A 23,254-nucleotide genomic window follows, 5' to 3' on the forward strand; every position below is an offset into this window, starting at 1 on the left:
CACTTTTAGGGAATAGCTGACGGTGTAAAAAACCTAGATACAAAAATCAGAGGAAAATCAGTCTAATAAAGACTGCTATTTATCTTAGTGGCTGCAAATAATCTGGTAAATCTTTTGGGCTATAGTTATTTTGCATCCAAAACCCTGAAGTGAAACCCTTTGGCTCTAGACAACAGATAGCAAGGATATTTGGTTACTTCTGAAACATATTGGTTTTAAGTTAAGAACCCCAAAGTGAAAAACTTGAGAGAGTTAGCAACTCATCCTAGAAACCACTGTGTCTTCTGCCACGAATCCAGAACTTATCCTTGATATTACAGAGAGGCTCCTCCTTCACCCCCACCCACCCCCCACCCCTGCCCCTGCATAACTCTCCGAGGTACCCAGGTTAGTGGCCTCAGGATCTTCCCCCACTCACCCCTCAATCACTACCATCAGATTCTGCTTTCTAGATCCTGTGTGCTAGTTAAATTAAAAATGATTAATAAGAGTTATCACCCCCAAAGATAGATGAATTCATCAAGAATCAAAGTCTGAATTCAAAAGATGAAGCTGTAAGATTTTAATAGCATTTCAGGTATCAGGCAACTTGGCAGGGAAGCAGGGTGGGGTGGGAGAAGGGGAGCCTGACACAATGCTGGCCGGACAGGTCAGGGGAAATTAAGGTAATCATCTCCTGCTCTGCTTACTCAGAAAGCAGGCCCTGGTTTCTTTATCAGCCCTGCAACCAGGAAGAAAGCTCACTAAAGGACATTTTACTAATCCTTTCCTTAAAATACCCTAGATGTGACTCTTATTTCAAACTAAGTTGAAAACAGGCTAAGCTGAAAACACTGATTTTATTTCAAACTATGTTGATTGCTTTTCCCTTTGAGAGTTTCATTTGTTTATCAACAGAAATTCCTGGGCTAATTCCGAGAAATGCCATTCATTTCTCGCCAACAACAAGTCAAAGACAATGGGTGGGGTAGAGGGGTGAGCTCCCCACGGAGGGTCCTTCCTTCTGGACCTGACAGCCAGGGGCTCTGAATGTGGACGATGGCAGAAGAGAAAGGCTCTGGGTGGGAGCTCTGGGAAAGCAGGGAGACCAGCCAGAGGGAACAGTGAGTACATGTTACTGCGGGGCTGGTCCTGGAGGAGTGTCACATAGGCAAAGTATGTTTCTGGGGGTGCCTGTGCTCCCCATTATCAGAGAAACAATGTTGTCAAGTTGCCCCCGGCTCTCTGCAGATGCACAGGGCCTTGCCCAGGATCTTGCCCAGGACTGCTCTATGCAGGCAATGCTCTCACCTCAAGATCTCCCCTGGGCCCTGTTACCATAGTGCCGTCCCCCATCCAAGTGCAACAGAATTACTTGAGGTGCTTGTTTAAAATGCAGAATACCCGCTACAGCCCAACTGAATCAGAATTTTTAGTGTAGGGCCCGGCAGTCTGCATTTTATTAAATCCCTTTAAGCACACTAAAGTTTAAGCAACATTAATTTAGGGTCTTGTTCTAAAACGGCTTGCTACTCTAATGAACTTCTCCAAACTAAGGTACTGTATTTACCAATAGCTTATTGCTGTAATATAAGCAACTTTTAGAAATTGAATGGCATAATCCAAGACTTCCTAAAACATACACTAAAGAACACTAATCCTGCTAATAAGTACTCTACAAAAACCAGGTCCCATGGCTGAATAAGTCTGGAAAATACTTCATCCCATACACTCACTTATAGATTCATAGTGCATATGAACATACTAAAGGCTTTGCGAAGTCCTGCATTAAAAGAAACCTGTCTAACTTTCTCTAATCCAGAAACCCTCAAGTTTATTTGACCGTATAAATGTTTTCTCTAGTTAACCCTATTAATTGTCCCGTAAAATTGTGTTCCTTGCAGCAAACTTTGGGAAACAATGTCTTAACCAAGAAGAATGATTGTAATGGTGGAGGTTTCTTAAACATAGCAAGCACGTGGGAGATTTATTTGGGACAAATGGGGCTTTTCAGTATCGCTCAATGATGTGCCACCTTCTTCAGCTTTACATGGGGCCAGCTTTGATTAACGTCCATTGAAAGAGTTCTGCTCTACCATGACAGAAAGCCACAGTTTTCCTAAATGTCTTGTTCTTGTATGGCATAAGGGCTTCTAGGATGCTAACAGGAAATCACATTCTTTTTAAAAAAGGAACTAAATCCCCAGGGTTTACCAGAGACAAAAATCACCTCACCTGGCAGAAGGCAAGTGAGATGCCACTTTCCTGGAGAAGTTTTAACCCTTTATACTCTGCAGCGTTCAAAGACCAAGTGTATGAGGAAAACAATGGAAATAAACCATGGAAGACAGTGAAAGAGGTCTAAGAGGTAAGACGGCAGTCAGTATAGACATGGACGATCTACTCATCAACAGTGAACATCTCTGTGGCCACCTCTCAATAATCAGTATAAGAATGCTAACAGTGATAATAATAATAATAAAGTAAAACCTCTGCTATCTGGAGACCAACATTCCAGAATCCTCAGGCTTTTGGATGGCTCTAGACCCAGAAAGAGTTTTTATTAATATACCAATCTTTTGGGAATTCCCTGGCAGTCCAGTGGTTAGGACTCTGCGCTCTCACTGCCAAGGGCCTGGGCTCAATCCCAGGTCGGGGAACTAAGATTGCTCAAACCATGTGGCACAGCCAAAAAAATAAATAAATAAATACTAATCTTTTGCAGGCAAAGAAATGACCCTTGATCAATCATCTTGTATACTATGGCTTTTGTAGTTCCCTTACAAAAAAGGGAAAAGAATATGCTAATTAGCTGTTACTATGTAAAAGGAATTGATCTTTTTCAATCAAACTCAGGAGGCAAGTGAATACAGAATTCAGGAAAGAGCAAAAGGAACGAGCAGAGCACAGTGGCGATTAGACATGGATGATGGCAACAGCAGCAATCAGCAGCAACCATGAGGATGGCAGCAGATACTCAAAGAGATGAATCAAAAGAAGATGGGATAGCTTTAAAATCTGGGAGAGATTCCTCAGTAAGTTAAACATAGAATTTCCATATGACTCAGAAGTTCCACTCCTAGGTATATACCCAAAATAATCGAAAACATATGCCCCATGAAAACTTGTACATGAATGTTCATAGCACTATTCACAATAGCCAGAAGGTGGAAACAACTCAAATGCCCATCAACTGATGGATAAACAAAATGTGGTATATCCATACAATGAAATATTATTCAATCATAAAATGGAATAAATTACTAATACATGCTACAACATGGATAAATCTTAAAAACATTATGCTAAGTGAAAGAAGCCAGATGCAAAAGACCACATATTTTATGGTTTCATTTATGTGAAATGTCCAGAATAGTAAAATCCATAGAAACAGAAAGCAAATTAGTGGTTGCCAGGGGGCTGGAGCAGGACAGGTAATGGGGAATGACTGTTGAACGGGCACAGCGTTTCATTTTGGGGTGGTAAAAAAATTTCAGGAACTAGGCTAGTGGTGATGATTGCAGCAATATTGTGAATGTTCTTAATGCCACTGAAATTGTACACTTTAAAATCATAAGTTTTATGTTATGTGTACTTTACCACAACTAAAAATAGATAAATCTCCCCCTTGAACTTTTGCCCTTAAAAAAACAAACAACTGGAGGGAGCAAGAAAGGCCTGTCTACCTGATTCCTAAAACACTGGAAGTCACAGACATGGAGACAGACATAGTCCTAAAACTAGACTCCCTTTTTATATAAATGTACCGGAACACAATGTGCAGACAGGCCAGCGATTACAGACCAAAAAACAGATTCAGAGTGGCTGAGTGACTTGCAGCCCTCACTCTAAACTGTCCAAGGCCAAATGCCATATAGCTACCTCCTATCTTATGTAGTCTGTTTCTGCTATAGTATAGATTTGTGTAATCCAAACTTGTTCATATGTGAGTGGTAGATAAGAGAAAGATGTTGGTATAAAACAGAAATTGCATTGGTTCATACATAATTTTCCTTAGCAAATTCATATCTTGTACCATCAAGTGACAGCAACTGAATGCCAAGTACACTAACACAACTGAAATCAGCAAACCACGAAGGAACACAGTACTCTCTATCCTATTCCTGTTCACCTCACATTCTCCTTCTTGGCTCAGTTTGGCCGTATGCTCGGTCTTCTAAATGCTTATCACATGATTCTTTCTGATCTTGTGCATTTTTCTCTTGTCTCTATCACTCAGCGGCCTCAACCTTTCCTTATACCCCCTTCCTTCAAGCTAAAGTCACCATTTTAAAGGATGAAGTCTCTACTGACTGTAACATTCTTTATTAGAAATCTAAGGTGACTTTTTAAACCATGCTAGTATTCTATTAGTACAGTTGTTTTATTAGTACTCTAGTTACAAAGTTGCTAAGTTTAGAGTTGTTTGCTCCAATCCTGTTTTTTCCTTAAGCTTGTTATTTTTCAGTGTACAGTTTTGCAGAATGGGAGGATTTTCAGAAAAGCACATATCGCATTATAGCAGAAATGCCTGTATTCACTAGCTAGCTCACTACCCAACTCCTGTTGAGAGAGAAATGGCACAGGGCTTCCAGCATCTCCTTATGGGAGCACACAGACTATCGTGCATCTGTGGAAAGGTTATTTCCTTACCCTGCCTGGAATGTGAAAGACTGGGGTGAGGAGTGCCTCTCTTGGCAAAACCACACTGTCACTCTCTCTATTAAAACCATATCATAGAACTAAACCTCTTCATACCTAGCTGAAAAGCAAACACTGGATTAGGTCTCTGGTAAGAGATCAAATCAGATATTTTGGCAAATTTATAACAGCTCTTTAATGACCTGGGAAATGTTGGAATACCTCTAAGGGAACCCAAGTTTATTAATTCTGAATAGCAAATTCTTAATGGAATGGCCATTTCAGAAAACTGTTAGTGGGGCTTCCCTGGTGGCACAGTGGATAAGAATCTGCCTGCTGATGCAGGGGACACAGGTTCAGTCCCTGGTCCGGGAAGATCCCACGTGCCGTGGAGCAACTAAGCCCGTGCGCCACAACTACTGAGCCTGCGAGCCACAACTACTGAAGCCCACGGTCTACAGCCCATGCTCTGCAACAAGAGAAGCCACCGCAATGAAAAGCCCGCGCACTGCAATGAAGAGTAGCCCCCTGCTCACCGCAGCTAGAGAAAGCCCGCGTGCAGCAACGAAGACCCAACACAGCCAAAAATAAATAAAATAGGAATAAAAATAAGTTTTAAAAAAAGAAAGAAAACTGTTAGATAATATCGTGATTTAGGCTCCTGGTCACTATAAAAGTCATCTTTTGGTGATAAAAATTATACCTAAAGAACAGAAGGAAGCAAGTCATATTCTTTCTCTCCCCCTTCCCCCTTTACCATTCAACTCCCCCAAAAGAGAAGATATGGAATTCCATTCCTACAAATCTTTCATCAGGGACAACAGAGAGTCCTGCTTAGAGACTGGGATGAACTTAATGACCTTTCTCACTCCTGTGCAGTCTTGACTTTTTCATTACGAATGTTCTACCTTCCACAGCCTCTGGACCCAGTAGAGCCCTGTGGTATGTGACCAAGACTTATCTCTGCCATGGAGGCCTGGGGAAGTGCTGGAGAAAAAGTTTTCACTTGCTCTTCATGGGAATCGGTATCGATTTCTCTCTGGTAATTCTGGAAAAGCAGTCTGCATACTCTGATTTCCACGGGTCAGCAGGAGCTACAGGAGACAACCTCAAATGCAGGTGAGAACCTTGGAAATTTCAGGGGGTAAGAAGTTTAGAAAGCAAGAGCCCTGGGACACACAGAAACAGATAGGGGGTGAAGTCTCCTCTGTTCCCTCCAATGGAAGATGGGCTCTAGGCATGGCAGGTAGACCCTTCCCACAAAGTCCATCACTACCCAGTAAACACTCCCTGAAGGTGCTACTGCTGTAGGATAGTATGTAAAACCTTGCATATATGCCTTCCTTGTTTGTTTTCCCTTTTTGATATAGAACTTGCTCATCATCTTGGCTTTAAATATTCTATTTTTCAGTGAAGACGTTTTCATCACAGTGCCTTCCATTGGCTTAAGACAGAACACTAGAGCCCCTTCCTTTGACCAAACATTCCTGTGGCCCTGAAGGCATGAGTTTCCTCATGTCTAATAATCATTGGGGTGGAACGAATACAGAGGACTCATCACATCCATTGCCCTGTCTCAAAGCAAAACTGTGCCAACTCTCTCAAATGGGTGGGTAGCTTTTTATTTCCAGAAATATGCAGTAAAGAGACTAAAATTCTCCTTAGTCATTTATTCTAGGATTTAACAACCAGTGTGTCCCAAAGTTCTTTCTTTTATCAAACTCCATTCTTCTCTGCTATGGTTTAAACCTGTTTATTCTTGTTTTATCTTCAACAGAAAAAAAAGAATAGCTGGTTTGCATCCCAGTTCCATATGGCATAGAGAGCACGTGAGAAAACGCCCTGCTATTTTCTGAACAAAGAAGAGTGAGAGACGAAATATAAAAGTAAACATAAATAAATAAATAAAACTTTAAAACTGCAAAATCATCCTCAGAAACAAAAGTAAACTCTCTATGAAATAAAACACAGGCAAAAGTACAGCAGTAAATGGGGGCCAAAGTGATATGGTCCACTGGCAGCTGGGACCAGATATGGACAGTTATATCTAGACAGCTGAGTAAGAACTATGGCCTATAAATGGCTTCCTATGTAAAGCTGGGGACTAGAGTCACACTCCTCACATGTAAACAGGGGCTGACATAGCTCTGCCCACCCAAGGTGGTTCCCTCACATGGACAGATGGCCCAAGATGGGCAGCTGCAGCTGAGGTCCCAAGGTGGGACACCAACTTATGACCTGGTTTAGTGCTAAGTGAACTACAAGGCCTGAAACAATGATACCACAAGAAAGGAAGGACTTATGCAAGACAAGAACCCCACGGATGATGAGTTTTTAAACAAAAATTTTAGAAAACAAGCGGAAATCTGGAACTGAGAAAAGCTATCAAGAAACCCAATGAAAGTGAGAATTCACAGCTGAAAAAAAATGGATATTTGAACAATCAGAAATGGACTTTAAATAAATATTTAAATACCTTAAAGAAATAAATAAGAGAATAAGACCCCAAGAAACAATTACAGGGGTTTATAAAATGGCAATTTGTAGATTTTTATATATCAATAATTCAAAATACAGTTATTGGGGAAAATACAGTTATTAAAAATAAAACAACAAATAAAACCCAACAGATAGTCTATATAGTAGGCATGAAAAAGCTGGGGAAAGAATTCATGAATTGGAGGACAGAGTTGAAGTAATATATCATTATAGGGAGTATTCCAATATATCATTAGGGGGAAAAATAAAGGAGACATTAAGAGACTCAGAGTGTAAATTAAATGAGCTGCAATGGCATATACCAAAGACAAGATTAAGAATGAACAAAAAGAGAGAAGGAGAGGTAATTTTCACAAAAATAATGACTTAAAATTGAAGAGAAATTTGAGTCCTTTGGCTGAAAAAAAAATCATGTGCTGAGCAGGCTAAATAAAAACAAATCATATATCAAAACACCTCATTGTGTGCATCAAAGAAAACAGAATATCTTAAAAGCTAGAAGAAGAAGAAGACGATTACCTATGAAAGAACTATAATCAAAGAGCAGACTTCTTTTTTTTTTTTTTCTCCTGCGTTATGCGGGCCTCTCACTGTTGTGGCCTCTCCCATTTGCAGAGCACAGGCTCCGGACGCGCAGGCTCAGTGGCCATGGCTCACGGGCCCAGCCGCTCCGCGGCATGTGGGATCTTCCCGAAACGGGGCACGAACCCGCGTCTCCTGCATCGGCAGGCGGACTCTCAAGCACTGCGCCACCAGGGAAGCCCAGAGCAGACTTCTTATCCACAAACAAAGGAAGTCAAGAAACCATTTATTAATATATTCAAAGTGCTGAGGGAAAATAAATGTGCACCTATAATTTTATACCCAGTCAAAGTATCGTTCAAAAATGAGGGCAAGGGACTTCCCTGGAAGTCCAGTGGTTAAGACTCTGCACTCCCAATTCAGGGGGCCCAGGTTCAATCCCTGACTGGGGAACTAGATCCCACATCCATGCCACAACTAAGAGTTCACATGCCACAACTAAGAAGTCTGCATGCCACAACTAAAAAAATAGATCCTGCCTGCTGCAACTAAAGATCCCATGTGCCGCAACTAAGACCCAGCACAGCCTAAGTAAATAAATAAATATTTTAAAAACATGAGGGCAAAATAAAAACATTTTTGCATATAAGGATTAGGGAACTTCAGTATCACTACCCACGGAAAGAACTGTTAAAGGTTACAGTTAACAAGAAAAATGAACTCACAAGGAAGTGACCTGCGAGAACAAGAAGGCAAAGGAAATGAACAGCTGGTTTCTATACTCCATAAAATGGGCTTTTAAAGTCTTCTTAAAGATAATGGTGTTTATTTCTTTCCATTTTATCTTTTCTGGGACTTATGACCTCAATTCTTTTAATACTTTCTTTTTCTCTCAAAAGAACTGCTAGCTTATACTTTCCATTTTTCTCAGTAATTGCTTCCTGTTATGCAGCTGGGGTAGATGACAGCCATCTTCCACTCTGTGCGCTTCCACCCTATGCTCTATGTCTGGGCCCTGCCCCAACCTCCTTCCCAGGAAAGAACAATTTCTGCACAGACATTTAGATCAATTCCTATGACATTAGACCACTTTTAGAGACTTCTGGGATCAGCAGCTTTTATAAGGCTATTTGACAGGCAACCTGCCAGATGAAAAAAAAGAAAGAATCCTCCCATACTACACCCTTGTAATCCAGTTTAAATAGAAGAAGCAAATAAACACACACAAGAATGGTAAACTTCATTTATTTTATTTCAAAGAACAACCTTTAGGTTGATGATATGCCAAGTCAGTCTCTCATATCTTGAAGCATATACTATGGTCACCAATACTCAGAATGATAAACCTGTGACATGGCATGATCTTTTGCCATCTGGGAAAGACTCCCGAAGAATCAGAGTGTATTTACCAATGTAAGAAAGTATAAGTTATAAAGGTGGTGACAAAAAGGTCTTGGGGGTTTCTTCTCTATTCAGCAAAATCTCCATTCCTGTAACATTTCAGTTAACCGAGTTGTCACTGAACCTCATTCCTAGCCTCATTCTTACCATTTTTGCCCTGACACTCTTGGTTTCCCTCTTGTAAGTTCTGGAAGTTCCTCACTACTTTTAAAAAGCATCATTTATGCCAGAGGCTAGGGGTTCTTCATGTTTTTAGGGTCATGAACACCCCTTTAGGAATACCAATAAAGCTATGGATCTTCTCTAAAGGAATTTACACACATACATTGTTACACCAAAAACTGCAAACAATTTTAAAAGGTTTGCTAACCACCCCGCAAAGTCCACCCATGGACCCCAGCTCTGTCCTCAAGGGAAACAGAATCAACTCACAGGACTACAAAGCTTCTACTACCTAGATGGCAAGATGATCACTTACCTAGGACTGCTGTCAGGCCCACGGGCATTCCCTGAATCATTCCGTGCTTGCATGCCTCTGGTGTGGGAGCCAGGCCCCAGATGTGAACAAAGTGTCACTGAGACAGCCCCTGCCTCAAACACCCTAGCCACAAACCATGAAGGCAGACATCCTAATAGCCTTGGGGAAAAGTCTCTGCCTGCCTTCCCCTTAGCCTTGCTCTGAACAATGTATACATAATAACTGTACAGTCTGGAGCAGGCAGGCAGCTTTATACTGTCATAAACCCCACTGGTTCAGCTCCTTTGATTTTTTGAATAGCCCCTCATCATTTAGAAGCTATGCTCAAATGCAATTCCAGCACTAATTGTGTAGGACACGTGCCTCCATGCTACAACTCCCCTGGTGTCTGCTGCCCATGGCAGGAAGGGGCTGGTTATGGAAGAAAAATCTCTGGGCCACAATTCCCTCCCCCCAGTTGACATCCACCTTCAAATGATTAAAAGCCTAATGAAAATCTGTTACTGGGTACCCAATAACTTATTAGAGCCTTGAAGAGCCCACTTGGGCTATAAACAGTATTTAGAGGCCGGTCACGCGCTGCCTGAAAGTGTCCTATTGTTATTCCTGTCTGGAAGTTTCCCCTTCTGAGGAATTAGGGAAAAGGGGTGGGTTGGTGGAAGAGGGAGAGCCAGGAAAGAAAGAGGCGAACTGGTTTACCTGGGCAGCGAGGGCAGCAAAGATGAGGAATATGCACGGGAGAGAGGCAATGAAGGCTTGGACATCTGACTCGGCTGCAAAGCACATTCCCGTTCTGAAAGAGAGAGGCAACAACAATAACAAAATAAATGTTTTTCAAGGTCACTGGGATCATGTCAATTTGGGAAACAGTCATGCAGGGACTCACCCAGACAGTGAATAACACATTCCCGAGAAACTGAATGAAATCAGCATTTTCTTTCCTTTTCTCATCACTAGCACCTCCGCTGGGTTGGTTGATAGCTTACTGGCATATTTTTCTAAGGATCACTACTGCCCCAGTTTTCAAAGCCTCCCACAATTACTGGGAGGCTTCTTCTGACTTGGCTCTGTGACGTTTCTACCACTCCCCAGTTCTTCACGTCTTTTCCAAGAGCCTAGTGTGATTTCATAATCACCTGTCCAATGTCATGGAAGGAAGGGATTAATGAGCAATGGGTCCCTTGAGCTGCTACCCACGCCTGGGCAAGGAGATAGCCCTAGCACATGGACCCTGGATTCTACATAACTCTTCCTTGGTCCCGAGGACTGAGTGCTCCCTTCTTCTCGTTTCCTTTTCAAGTCAGAATTTTACTGAGAACAAGCTAGAGTTTGGAATTGAACTGATTAGCTAGTATGACTGGGGGAGGGGGAGACTGGGTCCCTGCCTGATTTACAGTGACAAGATCCCTAGCTCTGGCAGCTTTCAGCCATTGCTAGAACAAAGGAAGACTTTGGAAATCAATTTTGCATTAACATTTTCCATCTATAATTCATTTGAAGTACGGGTTACTTGTATCCATCAGGCTTTTGTGGGGGAAGAGGGTAATGAAGAGGATGTAGAGAGAAGATGCCTAGCACTTGAGCCATTGGCATTGGGATCACAGTAACATTATCACTGCCCTGCAGATAGCAAAGCCTCATCCCCCAAGGGTCAGCTGTCCATTTCCAATGCGATGGGTCAAGAATCTGACACAATCATGCCATACCAGGCAGTTAATCAGTCTCCAGATGCTCTATTTAATAACTGCCCTAGCTATTTAAAGAGGCAGGCTTCTTTTACCCCAATTTGAATCACCTTACCACAAATCTTTTTCTTTTCTCATGTATCTTCTAGAATAAATTTTTGGAGCATTGCGTTTGGAAACACCACGGAGCCTCCTTACATGTCACACTCCTCAGAGCCAGGTGGTGTCATCTTGAAGCGAGATCACCAAAGCATATCAGAAATCACTGCACCTGGCTGAGGTCTCAACTGATTCCTCCTTAATGCCTTATACTGATTTCTGTTCTAGAGTTAATAGGTTAATAAAAATAATAACCATAATGATAGTGATGTTATGCAGTTAGCATTTCTCGAATACTGACTGTGACCAAGCACTGTTTTAGGCGACTGAGACGGATTAGTGAATTTAATCCTTACCATAACCCTATGAAATAGGTAATACCATTATACCATTTTAAAGGAGAAGAAGTTGAAGGAATCTCAGAGAGGTTAGATAACTTGCTGAACATAACACAGCTCAGAAGTGGCAGAGCCAGGCTTGGAAACTTGGTCTGTCTTGATTCTAGAGCCCTGTGGCCTGTTAAGACCACCTAATGTTGCCTGAAGGTTAGGTTTCCACATGCTCAAAATTCTGAAAGCCCAAGTTTCTATTCAAATGGCAAAAGAATCAGGCTTGCAAGTGAGTGTTCCTGTTCTACCTGGGCGCTAGCGAGGAGTTGCAGTTCATCCATGAGGTCTCAAGTGAGAGGCTCGTCTTGAAAATTCTTTCTATATGTTCAGAATTCTCAATCCTCAAGGCCTAGTACAAGGCCTCCTTTCCCAATTGGCTTAATGCATTGGTTCTCTACCAGGGGCCATTTTGCTCCCCAAGTAACTTTGGCTATGTCTGGAGACATTTTTGGTTGTCACAACTGGGGTTGGTGCTACCGGCTTCTAGTGGGTAGAGGCCAGGGGTGCTGCTAAATATCCTACAATGCACAGGACAGCTCCCTACAACAAGAAATTGTCCCCAAGAGTCAACAGGGCTGAGGCTGAGAAACCCTGGCCTAGTATATGATGGTAGAGGCTTGTTTGGAAAGATGCACCATAGCTGTGGTCCTGGGTCAGGGCCATGGAAAGATGGGACTACCTGCTTTGGCTATTGCAAAGATGGCATTTAAGCTGTCCAAATGCCTCTCTGAGTGACTGGACTGAAGCCAAGGCCAAGCCAAGAGAACTCTAATCCTCACAAGGTACAGGCCAGGGTTTCACAACCTCAATCCTAATTACAGTCATTGGCTGAAATAACATAAAATACACTCTCCATATGAACCAGTTTATAATCTGTCCTAATCTCTTCTCTAAAGGCCAGGCTTGAAAGTGGTATTCAAAAATGACACTGTCTCACAATCCAGGCATTATATTGAGCTTTCTCCTCCACTCCACTTTTTCCATGTCCTGTATCATTTGGCTAAGAGACCATTAAGTATCCATCTATAGCAAATACTCATCGAGATCCCATGAAAATCAAGCCAAAAGGCAACAGAAGAAAAAGACAGGAGATGTGTATTTTTCCTTACAATCTGCTTCCTAATTCCTTTTACGTTTTTATCACTCATGCTCCCTGGCCATCTAGGCACTTGAAAGCATCTCTGCATGCTGAGGAGCAAAGTAGGAAATCAAATGCCATCGGAGATTGTACCTCAGAGCAGATGCAGTTCACGCAGTAAACCAACCCATAAGGTTCCAGGTAAGGATGCCATCTCTCACCCACTCTGTACTTCTTGTCTTGAAACACACAATATGTCTCTGAATCTGTGAGGGAGGAGATAGAATATGCCGGTTAGAAAACATGGACCAATCACAAAATCCAAAGGCAATCACAGGTTCCATCCATTTTAGTGTACATCAAGAGAAGAGGCATAGGGAATATTTATAGAACCCCTATGATGGCTCAGTATTTTACATGCTTTCCTTATTTGATTCTCCAATGACCCAGTAAGGTAGGCACTATTAGTCTCATTTTATAGGTGAAGGAAATCAAGAGTCATATAACTAGTTAGTAACTGACATGAGACTCAAACTCAGGTTTGCCTGACAGTGAAGCCAAAATCTTGGACTACTGCTATTATAATGGTAAGATAAGGGAGCATGCCGTGTGTCTTTTTGGAAAAGGCTGTGTTACCTTGCTTTGGAAATGGAAGCTAATGTCTGAAATGCTGATCAGAACATTCTCAGAGCTGCCTGGTGGTGGTGTAGAGTGATGAATTAAACACATTGTGTTAGGTCCCTATAAAAGGCTTTGCTCACACACGCTAACATCATTCCATCATTAAACAAATATTTGGGCACTTGATCTTTGTTAGGCACTCTGCTAAGTGCTGGGGATAAAATGCTGAGCAGAAACACACACAGTCCTTATTCTCGCTCAACGTATAGACTTCTTGCTTAAACAATTCTCAATTAACTAAAAGTAATGTCTCCTTCCCCTTTGCTGGAATATAATTTTTGATAGCCACAGCTTATCTTGTACCATAGTTACGTGAGCACATACTGTGTTACTTGTCTTATTTTACATCTCTCATTTCTCCATTAAGGTAAAAGGTCCTCGAATGTAGAAAACATTTATTCTTCACTCTCCATCTATCACATGGCCCAGAACACTGTGGCCAATAACTGTAAGCAACTGACAAATGACTAGTAAATGAATTTCCTAATCGTGTGGTTTGTCTTCCAATCCCATCCTCTTCTGTCTCCTGCTTCCCATCCTCCTTCCCATCATACAAGGTCAAAATAAACTGAGACACCTCTTGTTGCAAACACATTAATTTCCCCACACACTCCCCAGTAGATACTGCCTTGATGATCAAAATTGAAAGAATAAAAAAAAGACAGATAAGCAAGAAACAGGAAGAATATATTTCCAACAAATAAATTATTAATATAAATACAGTGTTAGCATCTGGAATATTTTCCAATCATTCAAATCAATAAGTAAAGGACCAACCAATCCAATAGAAAAATGATCTAAGCACATGAAGAGGAATTTAGAGAAGAAACGAGAGCAGGCAATAAACAGGAAAATATGTTCAACCTCATTAGTAATCAGAGATTCAAATTAAAACTACACTGTGATAAATGCCTCAAGCGTCACTTATTGCTTCAAAAACCCTCTGTGATTCTTTCCAGCTTTCCAAAAGATAAATTCATTTTTACTTTTCAAACCTTTATTTCCAACTTCTTCAGGACGATGAACTGGGAGTCAGAAAATCTGGGTCTGAATCCTAACTAGCTCTAGTTGTGTGGCATCGAGCAAGTCATTTAACTCTGTCAATCTCAATTTTCAGCATCTATGAAACATGGATTATATGTTTCTCAAGCAAATGTTGAAGAATTAGATAAAGCTCTTTGTAAATTATAAAGTGCTACAAAACATAGAGTGTTATTTTATAATAATTGATTATTTTCTAATTAGAAAGGTAATGCCTGCTCAGTGCAGAAAATTGGAAAACACAGAAAAAGAAAAAATAAAAATGTAAAAGTATATAGAAAATAAAGAAACATTCCATTCACACAGTTCCAGCACAAGAAGAAACCACTTTTAATATGCTGGTAATTCATAAAGTGCCTGTGGATTGAAGGAAAAAATCAAAAGAGAAATTAGAAAGTATCTAATAACTTAATAATAATTATAATAATTTAAAGTATCTAGTAATTTAAAAGAAAATAAAAACACAGCATATCAAAATTAGTGGGATTCAACTAAAGAAGCACTTAGAGGGAAATTTATATCACTAAGTACCTATATTAGAAAAGGGGAACAATCTCAAATCAATGCCTTAAGAAACTAGAAAAACACAGAACAAAATAAACCGAAAGTAAATAGAAGGAATGAATAATAAAAAACAGAAGTCAATGAAATGGAAAACAAAATCAATAGAAAAAACTGAATGGGGCTTCCCTGGTGGCGCAGTGGTTGAGAGTCTGCCTGCCGACGCAGGGGACGCAGGTTTGTGCCCCGGTCCGGGAAGATCCCACATGCCGCGGAGCAGCTGGGCCCGTGAGTCATGGCCGCTGAGCCTGCGCATCCGGAGCCTGTGCTCTGCAAGGGGAGAGGCCATAACAGTGACAGGCCCGCGTACCGCAAAAAAAGAAAAAAAAAAAAAAAAAAAGAATGAAACCAGAACCTGGTTCTCGAAGACAATCAATAAAATTGATAAACTTCTAGCAGGACTAACAAAGATAAAAAGAGAGAAGATGCAAATTACTAATACAGGGACAAAAGAGAGGTCTTTATTATAGATGCTACAGATATTAAAAGGATAAAAGGGAGATATTATGAATAATTTTACACCAGTTAACATCTTAGATGAAATGGATGAATTATTTGAAAGACACAATTACCAAAGCTTACTCAAGGAAGATAGATAATCTGAATAGTCATACATCTTCTAAAGAAAGGCAAAGAAGCAGCATAGCCAAAACAATTTTGAAAGAGAAAGATGTTGGAAGACACACACTATGTGATTTCAAGGCAATATAAAACTAAAGTTTTCAAGATAGTGTGGTGTTGGAAAAAGGTTAGACAAATATGCCAATGGAATAGGATGGAGAGTCAAAACACAGACAAGGACCCACACTTATGGGTCTATTGATTTTCAACAGAGGCTTACCAAAAAACTGAGTAGAAAGTACACAAAGTTCCCATATATCCCCTCTTCACGTCACCCCCACTTTTTCCTGGCATTAAGGTCTTGCATTAGTGTGGTGCATTTGTTACAATTAATGAACCGATACTGATATATTAATATTAAATAAAGTACATAGTTTACATGAGAACTCACTCTTTGCATAGTTCTATGTGTTATGACAAATGTATGACACATATCCACCATTATAGTATCATACAGAATAGTTTCACTGCCCTAAATATCCTCTACTCTGCCTATTCATCTTTCTCCCTCTCCACTCCCACAGCTCCCAAAAACCACTGACTTTTTACTGTCTCTATAGTTTTGTCTTTTACAAGATGTCATATAGTTGGAATCATAGGGTATGCAGTCTTTTTAGACTGACTTCTTTCACTTAGAAATATGCATTTAAGATTCCTCTAAGACCTTTCATGGCTTGACAGCTCATGTATCATTGAATAATATTCTGTTGTATGGATGTAGAGCTTGTTTCTCAATTCACCTGTTGAAGGACATCTCGGTTGCTTCCAATTTTTGGAAATTGTGAGTAGAGCTGCTAAAAACACTTGTGTGCAGGTTTCTGTGTGGCATAAGTTTTCAACTCATTTGCATAATACCTGGGAGTGTGGTTGCTGGATTTTAGAGTAAGGCTACATCTAGCCTTTTAAGAAACTGCCAAACTGTCTTCCAAAGTGACTGTACCATCTTGCACTCCCACGAGCAATGAATGAGAGTTCCTGCTGTCTCCACAATCTAATAGGTGTGCAGTGGTATCTCATTTGTTGTTTGAATTTGCAATTCCCTAATCACATTTGAAATTGAGCATCTTTTCACATACTTGTTTGCCAGGTATGTATCTTCTTTGGTGAGGTATCTGTTTAGCTCTTTTGCCCATTTGTTAATTGCATTGTTCATTTTCTTATTGTTGAGTTTTAAGAGTTACTTGTATATTTTCAGTACAAGTCCTCTATCAGATATGCATTTTGCAAATATTTTCCCTCAGTCTGTGGCTTGTCTTTTCACTCTCTTAACAGTGTCTTTGGCACAGCAGAATTTTTCACTTGTAATAAAGTCCAGTTTATCAACTTTTTCTTTCATGGAGCATATTTTTGTTGTATCTGAAAACTCATTAACAAACCCAAGGTCACCTAGATTTTCTCCTATGTTACTTTCTGGAAGTTTTATAGTTTTGCATTTCAGGTCTTTGATCCACTTTGTAAGTTACTTTTTTATGGTCATTTTTTGCATGCAGATGTCTAGTTGTTCCAGTACCATTTGTTGAAAAGAGTATCCTTTTTCCAATGAATTGTCCTTGATCCTTTTGTTGAAGATCAGTTGACTATATTTGTGTGGGTCTATTTCTGGGCTATGCTCCACTGATCCATTTGTCTATTCTTTCAATGACATCACATTGTCTAAATTACTATAGCTTACTATAGCTATAGCTTCATAGCAAGTCTTGAAGTTGGGTAGTTGGGTAGTTTCAGTTCTCTAACTTTGTTGATATTCTTCAATACCGTGTTGGCAATTTTGGGTCTTTTGCCTTTCCACAGAAACTTCAGTTACTTTGTTGATTTCCACAAAGTAAATTGCTAGGATTTTGAATGGTATTGTATTGAATCTATAGATCAAGTCATGAAGTACTGGTATCTTAACAATACTGAGTCTTTCTATCCATGAACATGGAATCACTTTCCAGTTATTTGATTTCTTTCCTGAGAGTTTTGTAGTTTTCCTCATATAGATCTTATACACATTCTGCTAAATTTATATCTAAGTATCTCATTTTTGGGTATTGTTTTTAATTACAAATTCCAATTGTTCATTGATAGTATATAGGGAAACAATTGACTTTCATATATTAACCTCATATCCTTAAACCTTCCTATAATTGCTTGTTAATTTTAGGAGGGTGTTTTGGTTGATTCTTTGGGATTTTTAAAATAATCATGTCATCTGCTAGCAAAGGTAGTTTTATTTCTTCCTTCCAAATATGTATACACTTTATTTCCATTTCCCACCTTATTGCATTAGTTAGAACTTCCAGTACAACAATGAACAGGAATGGTGAGAGAGGACACCATTGCCTTGTTCTTGATCTTAGAGGCAAAACATACAGCTTCTCTCCATTAAGTGTGGTATTAGCTGTAGATTTTTTTATAGATGGTCTTTATGAAGTTGAAGAAGTCCCCCTCTATTTCTCGTTTGCTGTATAGTGTTGGCTTTTGTCAAATGGCTTTTCTGCATCTATTGATATCATCCTGTAGTTTTTCTTTTTTAGCCTACTGATGTGATGGATTATATTAATTGATTTTTGAATGATGAACCAGCCTTGCATACCTGGAATAAATCCCACTTGACTGGATTTGTCCTACATTGTTTGATTCAATCTGCTAAAATTTTGTTGAGGATTTGGGCATGGGAGATATTACTCTGCAGTTTTCCTTTCTTATCATGTCTTTGTCTGCTTTTGGTATTAGGGTAATATTGGTCTCATAGAATGAGTCAGAGAACGTTCTCTCTGCTTCTATCTTCTGGAACCGATAGTAGAGTAGTACTGGTATTACTTCTTCCTTAAAAGTTTGGTAAAATTCACCAGTACATCATGGCGTGGTGCTTTCTGTTTTGGAAGATTGTTAATTTCTTTAACAGATATAAGCCTATTCAGATTGTCTATTTCTTCTTGTGTGAGTTTTGGTTGGTTGCATCTTCACAGGTACTGGTAAGTTTCTTCCTAAGTTATCACTATGATGGCATGGAGTTGTTCATAATATTTTTTATTATGCTTTTGGTAGTAGTGATGGCCTTTCTTTCATTTCTGATATTAGTAATTTGTGCCTTCTCTCTCTTTTTCTTAGTTAACCTGACTAGAGGTTTATCTATTTTATTGATCTTTTCAAAGAACCAGTTTTTGGTTTCATTGATTTTTCTCTATTGTTTTCCTGGTTCACTTTCATTGATTTCTGCTTTAATTTTTAAAAATTTCTTTTCTTCTGCTTACTTTGGGTTTGATTTGCTCTTCTTTTTCTAGTTTCCTAAGGTAGAAGCTTAGATTGTTGACATTAGGTCCTGTTTTTTCCCCTAATATATTAATTCTATGCTATAAATTTCCCTCTAGGCACTGCTTTCACTATATCCCATGAATTTTTATGAATTATATTTTTATTTTCATATAATACAAAATATTTTGAAACTTCACTTGAGACTTCTTTGACCTATGTGCTATTTGGAAGTATATTGTTTAATCTCTAAATATTTTGAGATTTTACAGGTATCTTCCTGTTATTGATTTTTTTTTTTTTTTTTGCGGTCCAATTTGTTAATTTATTATTATTTTTTTAACATCTTTATTGGGGTATAATTGCTTTACAATGGTGTGTTAGTTTCTGCTTTATAACAGAGTGAGTTAGTTATACATATACATATGTTCCCATATCTCTTCCCTCTTGCGTCTCCCTCCCTCCCACTCTCCCTATTCCACCCCTCTAGGTGGCTCTCAACCACTGCGCCACCAGGGAAGCCCTGTTATTGATTTTTTTTTTTTTTTAATTCCTCCAATTTGTTAATTTATTATTATTTTTTTAACATCTTTATTGGGGTATAATTGCTTTACAATGGTGTGTTAGTTTCTGCTTTATAACAGAGTGAGTCAGTTATACATATATATATGTTCCCATATCTCTTCCCTCTTTGTCTCCCTCCCTCCCACCCTCCCTATCCCACCCCTCCAGATAGCCACAAAGAACCGAGCCGGTTTCCCTGTGCCATGCGGCTGGGGAGGGGGAAGGGTGAGGTGTGTTAGGGCGAGAGAGAGACATGGACATATATATACTAACAAACGTAAGGTAGATAGCCTGTTATTGATTTTTTAGTTTAATTCCAGTGTGTTCTGAGAGCATACTTTGTATAACTTATATTCTTATAACTTTGTTAAGGTGTGTTTTATGACCCATGAATGTGGTCTATTTCGGTGAATGTTTCATGTGAGCTTGAGAAGAATGTGTATTCTACTGTTGTGGGATGAAATACTCTGAAGATGACAATTAGATCCAGTTGATTGATGGTGTGGTTCAGTTTAACTATACCACTACTGATTTCCTGCCTGCTGGATCCTGTTAATTACTAATAGAGGGGTATAAAAGTCTCTAAATGTAATAGTGGATTTGTCTGTATCTTCTTGCAGTTCTGTCAGTTTTTGCGTCACAGCTTTTAATGCTCTGTTAGGTATACACATAATTTTCCTTGCTCTGAAGTCTACTTTGTCTAAAAGTAATATAGTTACTCCCACTTTCTTTTGATTAGTATGTGTTAGCATGCTATATCTTTTTCCATCCCTTTACTTTTAATCTACATATATCTTTACATTTAAAGTGTGTTTCTTGTAGACAACATATAGTTGGGTCTTGTATTTTTATAATCCACTTTGATAGTCTGTCTTTTAATTGGCGTATATAGACCATTCACATTTAAAGTGATTATTGATATAGTTGGATTAAAACTGATCATATTTGTAATTATTTTCTATTCATTTCCCTTGATATATTTTTCTTTGTGTGTGTGTGTGTGTATTCCACTCTTTTTCTGCTTTCTCTGGCTTTACTTGAGCATTTTCTATTATTCTATTTTCTCTCCTCTCTTAGCATATCAATAATACTTATTTTTTAAATTTAGTAGTAGTCCTAGAGTTTACAGTACACATTTACACTAATCTAAATCCACTTTCAAATAACACTATACTGCTTCACAGTTACTGCAGGTACTTTATAGTAGAGTATTCCCAATTCCTCTCTCCCATCCTTTATAAAATCATTGTCATTCATTTCACTTTTCCATCAACTATAATCACTCAGTACACTGTTGCTATTATTATTTTGAACAAACTTTATTCTGTTAGAGCAATTAAGAACAAGAAAAAGATTTTTTCTTACCTTCATTTATTCCTTCTCTAACACTCTTCCTTTCTTTATATAGATCTGAGTTTCTAAGGTATATTATTTTCCTTTTTCCTGGAGAATTTCTTTTAACATTTCTTGCAAGGCAAGTTGTTTGGTGAAAATTTCCTTCAATTTCTGTTTGTCTGAGAAAATCCGTATTTCTCATTGACTTTTTAAGGACAGTGTTGCTGGATACAGAATTCAAGGTTGGTGGATTTTCTTCTTTCAACAATTTATTTTTTTTTAATAAATTTACTTATTTATTTATTTTTGGCTGCATTGGGTCTATAGTTTTCTACAGTTTTAGAAGTTTTAGCCACAGCAATCAGGGAAGAAAAAGAAATAAAAGGAATCAAATTGGAAAAGAAGTAAAGTTGTCACTGTTTGCAAATGACATGATACTATACATAGAGAATCCTAAAGATGCTACCAGAAAACTACTAGAGCTAATCAACGAATTTGGTAAAGTAGCAGCATACAAAATTAATGTACAGAAATCTCTTGCATTCCTATACACTAATGATGAAAAATCTGAAAGAGAAATTAAGGAAACACTCCCATTTACCACTGCAACAAAAAGAATAAGATACCTAGGAATAAACCTACCTAGGGAGACAAAAGACCTGTATGCAGAAAACGTTAAGACACTGATGAAAGAAATTAAAGATGATACAAACAGATGGAGAGATATACCATGTTCTTGGATTGGAAGAATCAACATTGTGAAAATGACTATACTACCCAAAGCAACCTACAGATTCAATGCAATCCCTATCAAACTACCAATGGCATTTTTCACAGAACTAGAACAAAAAATTTCACAATTTATATGGAAACACAAAAGACCCTGAATAGCCAAAGCAATCTTGAGAAAGAAAAATGGAGCTGGGGGAATCAGCCTCCCAGACTTCAGTCTATACTACAAAGCTACAGTAATCAAGACAGTATGGTACTGGCACAAAAACAGATATATAGACCAACTGAACAGGATAGAAAGCCCAGAGATAAACCCACGCACATATGGTCCCCTTATTTTTGATAAAGGAGGCAAGAATATACAATGGAGAAAAGACAGCCTCTTCAATAAGTGGTGCTGGGAAAACTGGACAACTACATATAAAAGAATGAAATTAGAACACTCCCTAACACCATACACAAAAATAAACTCAAAATGGATTAAAGATGTAAATGTAAGGCCAGACACTATAAAACTCTTAGAGGGGAACAAAGGCAGAACACTCTATGACATAAACTCTCTGGCATCTTTCAAGATGTTCTCTTTGTCTTTGATTTTCTGTAGTTTAAATATGACATGCATAGGTGTAGGTTTTCTCATATTTACCTTACTTTGTGTTCTCTGAGCTCCCTGGATCTGTGCTTTGCTGTTTGTCATTGCTTTTGGAAAATTCTCAGCCATTATTACTTCAAATATTTCTTTTGTTCCTTTCTCCTCTCCTTCTGGTATTCCTGTTACATACACGTTACACCTTTTGTAATTTTCCCACAGTTCTTGAATATTCTGTTGAATTTTTTTAATTATTTTTTTCAGCTTGGGAAGTTTCTCTTGGCATATCTTTAGCTCTCTGATTCTTTCTTCAATCATGCCCAGTGTACTGATGAGCTCATCAAAAGAATTCTTCATTTCTGTTACAGTGTTTTTGATTTCTCACATTTCCTTTTGATTGTTTCTTAGAGTTTTCATCTCTGTCTTTACATTGCCCATGTACTCTTACATTTTGCCTACTTCTTTCATTAGAGTTCTTAGTACCTTAATATTATTTATTTTAAATTCCAAGTCTGATAATTTCAAAATGTCTGCCATATCTGAGCCTGGTTCTGATGCTTGATTTTTCTCTTCAGATTGATATTTTTGTCTTTTAGCATGCTTCGTAAGTTTTTGTTGAAAGTCAGACACGATGTACTGGGGAAAAGTAACTGAGGTAAGTAGAGCATTAGTGTGAGATTATATGTTAATCTAGCTAGGAGTTAGGCTAATTTTACTGTTTTTTTGTAGCCATGGTGTCAGAGGCTAAAATTTGCCTAGTGTCTTTGTTTATCCCCTCCCCACTGCTTTTGGGTTTCCTTAGTTCTCCTTCTTAAATAGTGTTTAAGGCTTGCAGTCCTTTCAATCTCCTGTTATTATACAGGAGTCCAATTGATGTGGTAGTAAATTGTGGGGGAAGGAGAAGTGTTCTATAATTGTATAATTAGCTCTCAGTCTTTTAGTGATCCATGTCCCTGAGCTGTGACCTTCAAAAGTGCTAATTAACTTTGCTCCTCCCCATCAATGTAGGTGAGACAGGACGGTTAGTGGAGTTGGGTATATATTCCTTCTTCCAGGTTGGTTAGGCTCTGATAAAACCCAAATCAGGGACTTCGCTGGTGGCGCAGTGATTAAGAATCCGCC

General features: G+C 38.9%; 1 protein-coding gene across 4 annotated transcripts in view; it reads right to left on the reverse strand.

The window, feature by feature from the left end:
• The window catches only part of CHRDL1 (chordin like 1), a 116,166-nt gene that overhangs the window by 75,767 nt on the left and 17,145 nt on the right, over positions 1-23,254 (reverse strand). For all 4 annotated transcript variants that reach the window (XM_007466300.1, XM_007466299.1, XM_007466298.1 and 1 more), the window contains 2 exons: positions 12,925-13,037; positions 10,220-10,313 (listed from right to left, as the gene is read on the reverse strand). In XM_007466300.1, coding sequence (XP_007466362.1) covers positions 10,220-10,313; positions 12,925-13,037 — 207 coding nt within the window. The remainder of the gene's footprint in view (positions 1-10,219; positions 10,314-12,924; positions 13,038-23,254) is intronic.

Source organism: Lipotes vexillifer, unplaced genomic scaffold (genome assembly GCF_000442215.2).
Source record: "Lipotes vexillifer unplaced genomic scaffold, Lipotes_vexillifer_v1.1 scaffold298, whole genome shotgun sequence".
Classification (NCBI taxonomy): Eukaryota; Metazoa; Chordata; class Mammalia; order Artiodactyla; family Lipotidae; genus Lipotes; species Lipotes vexillifer.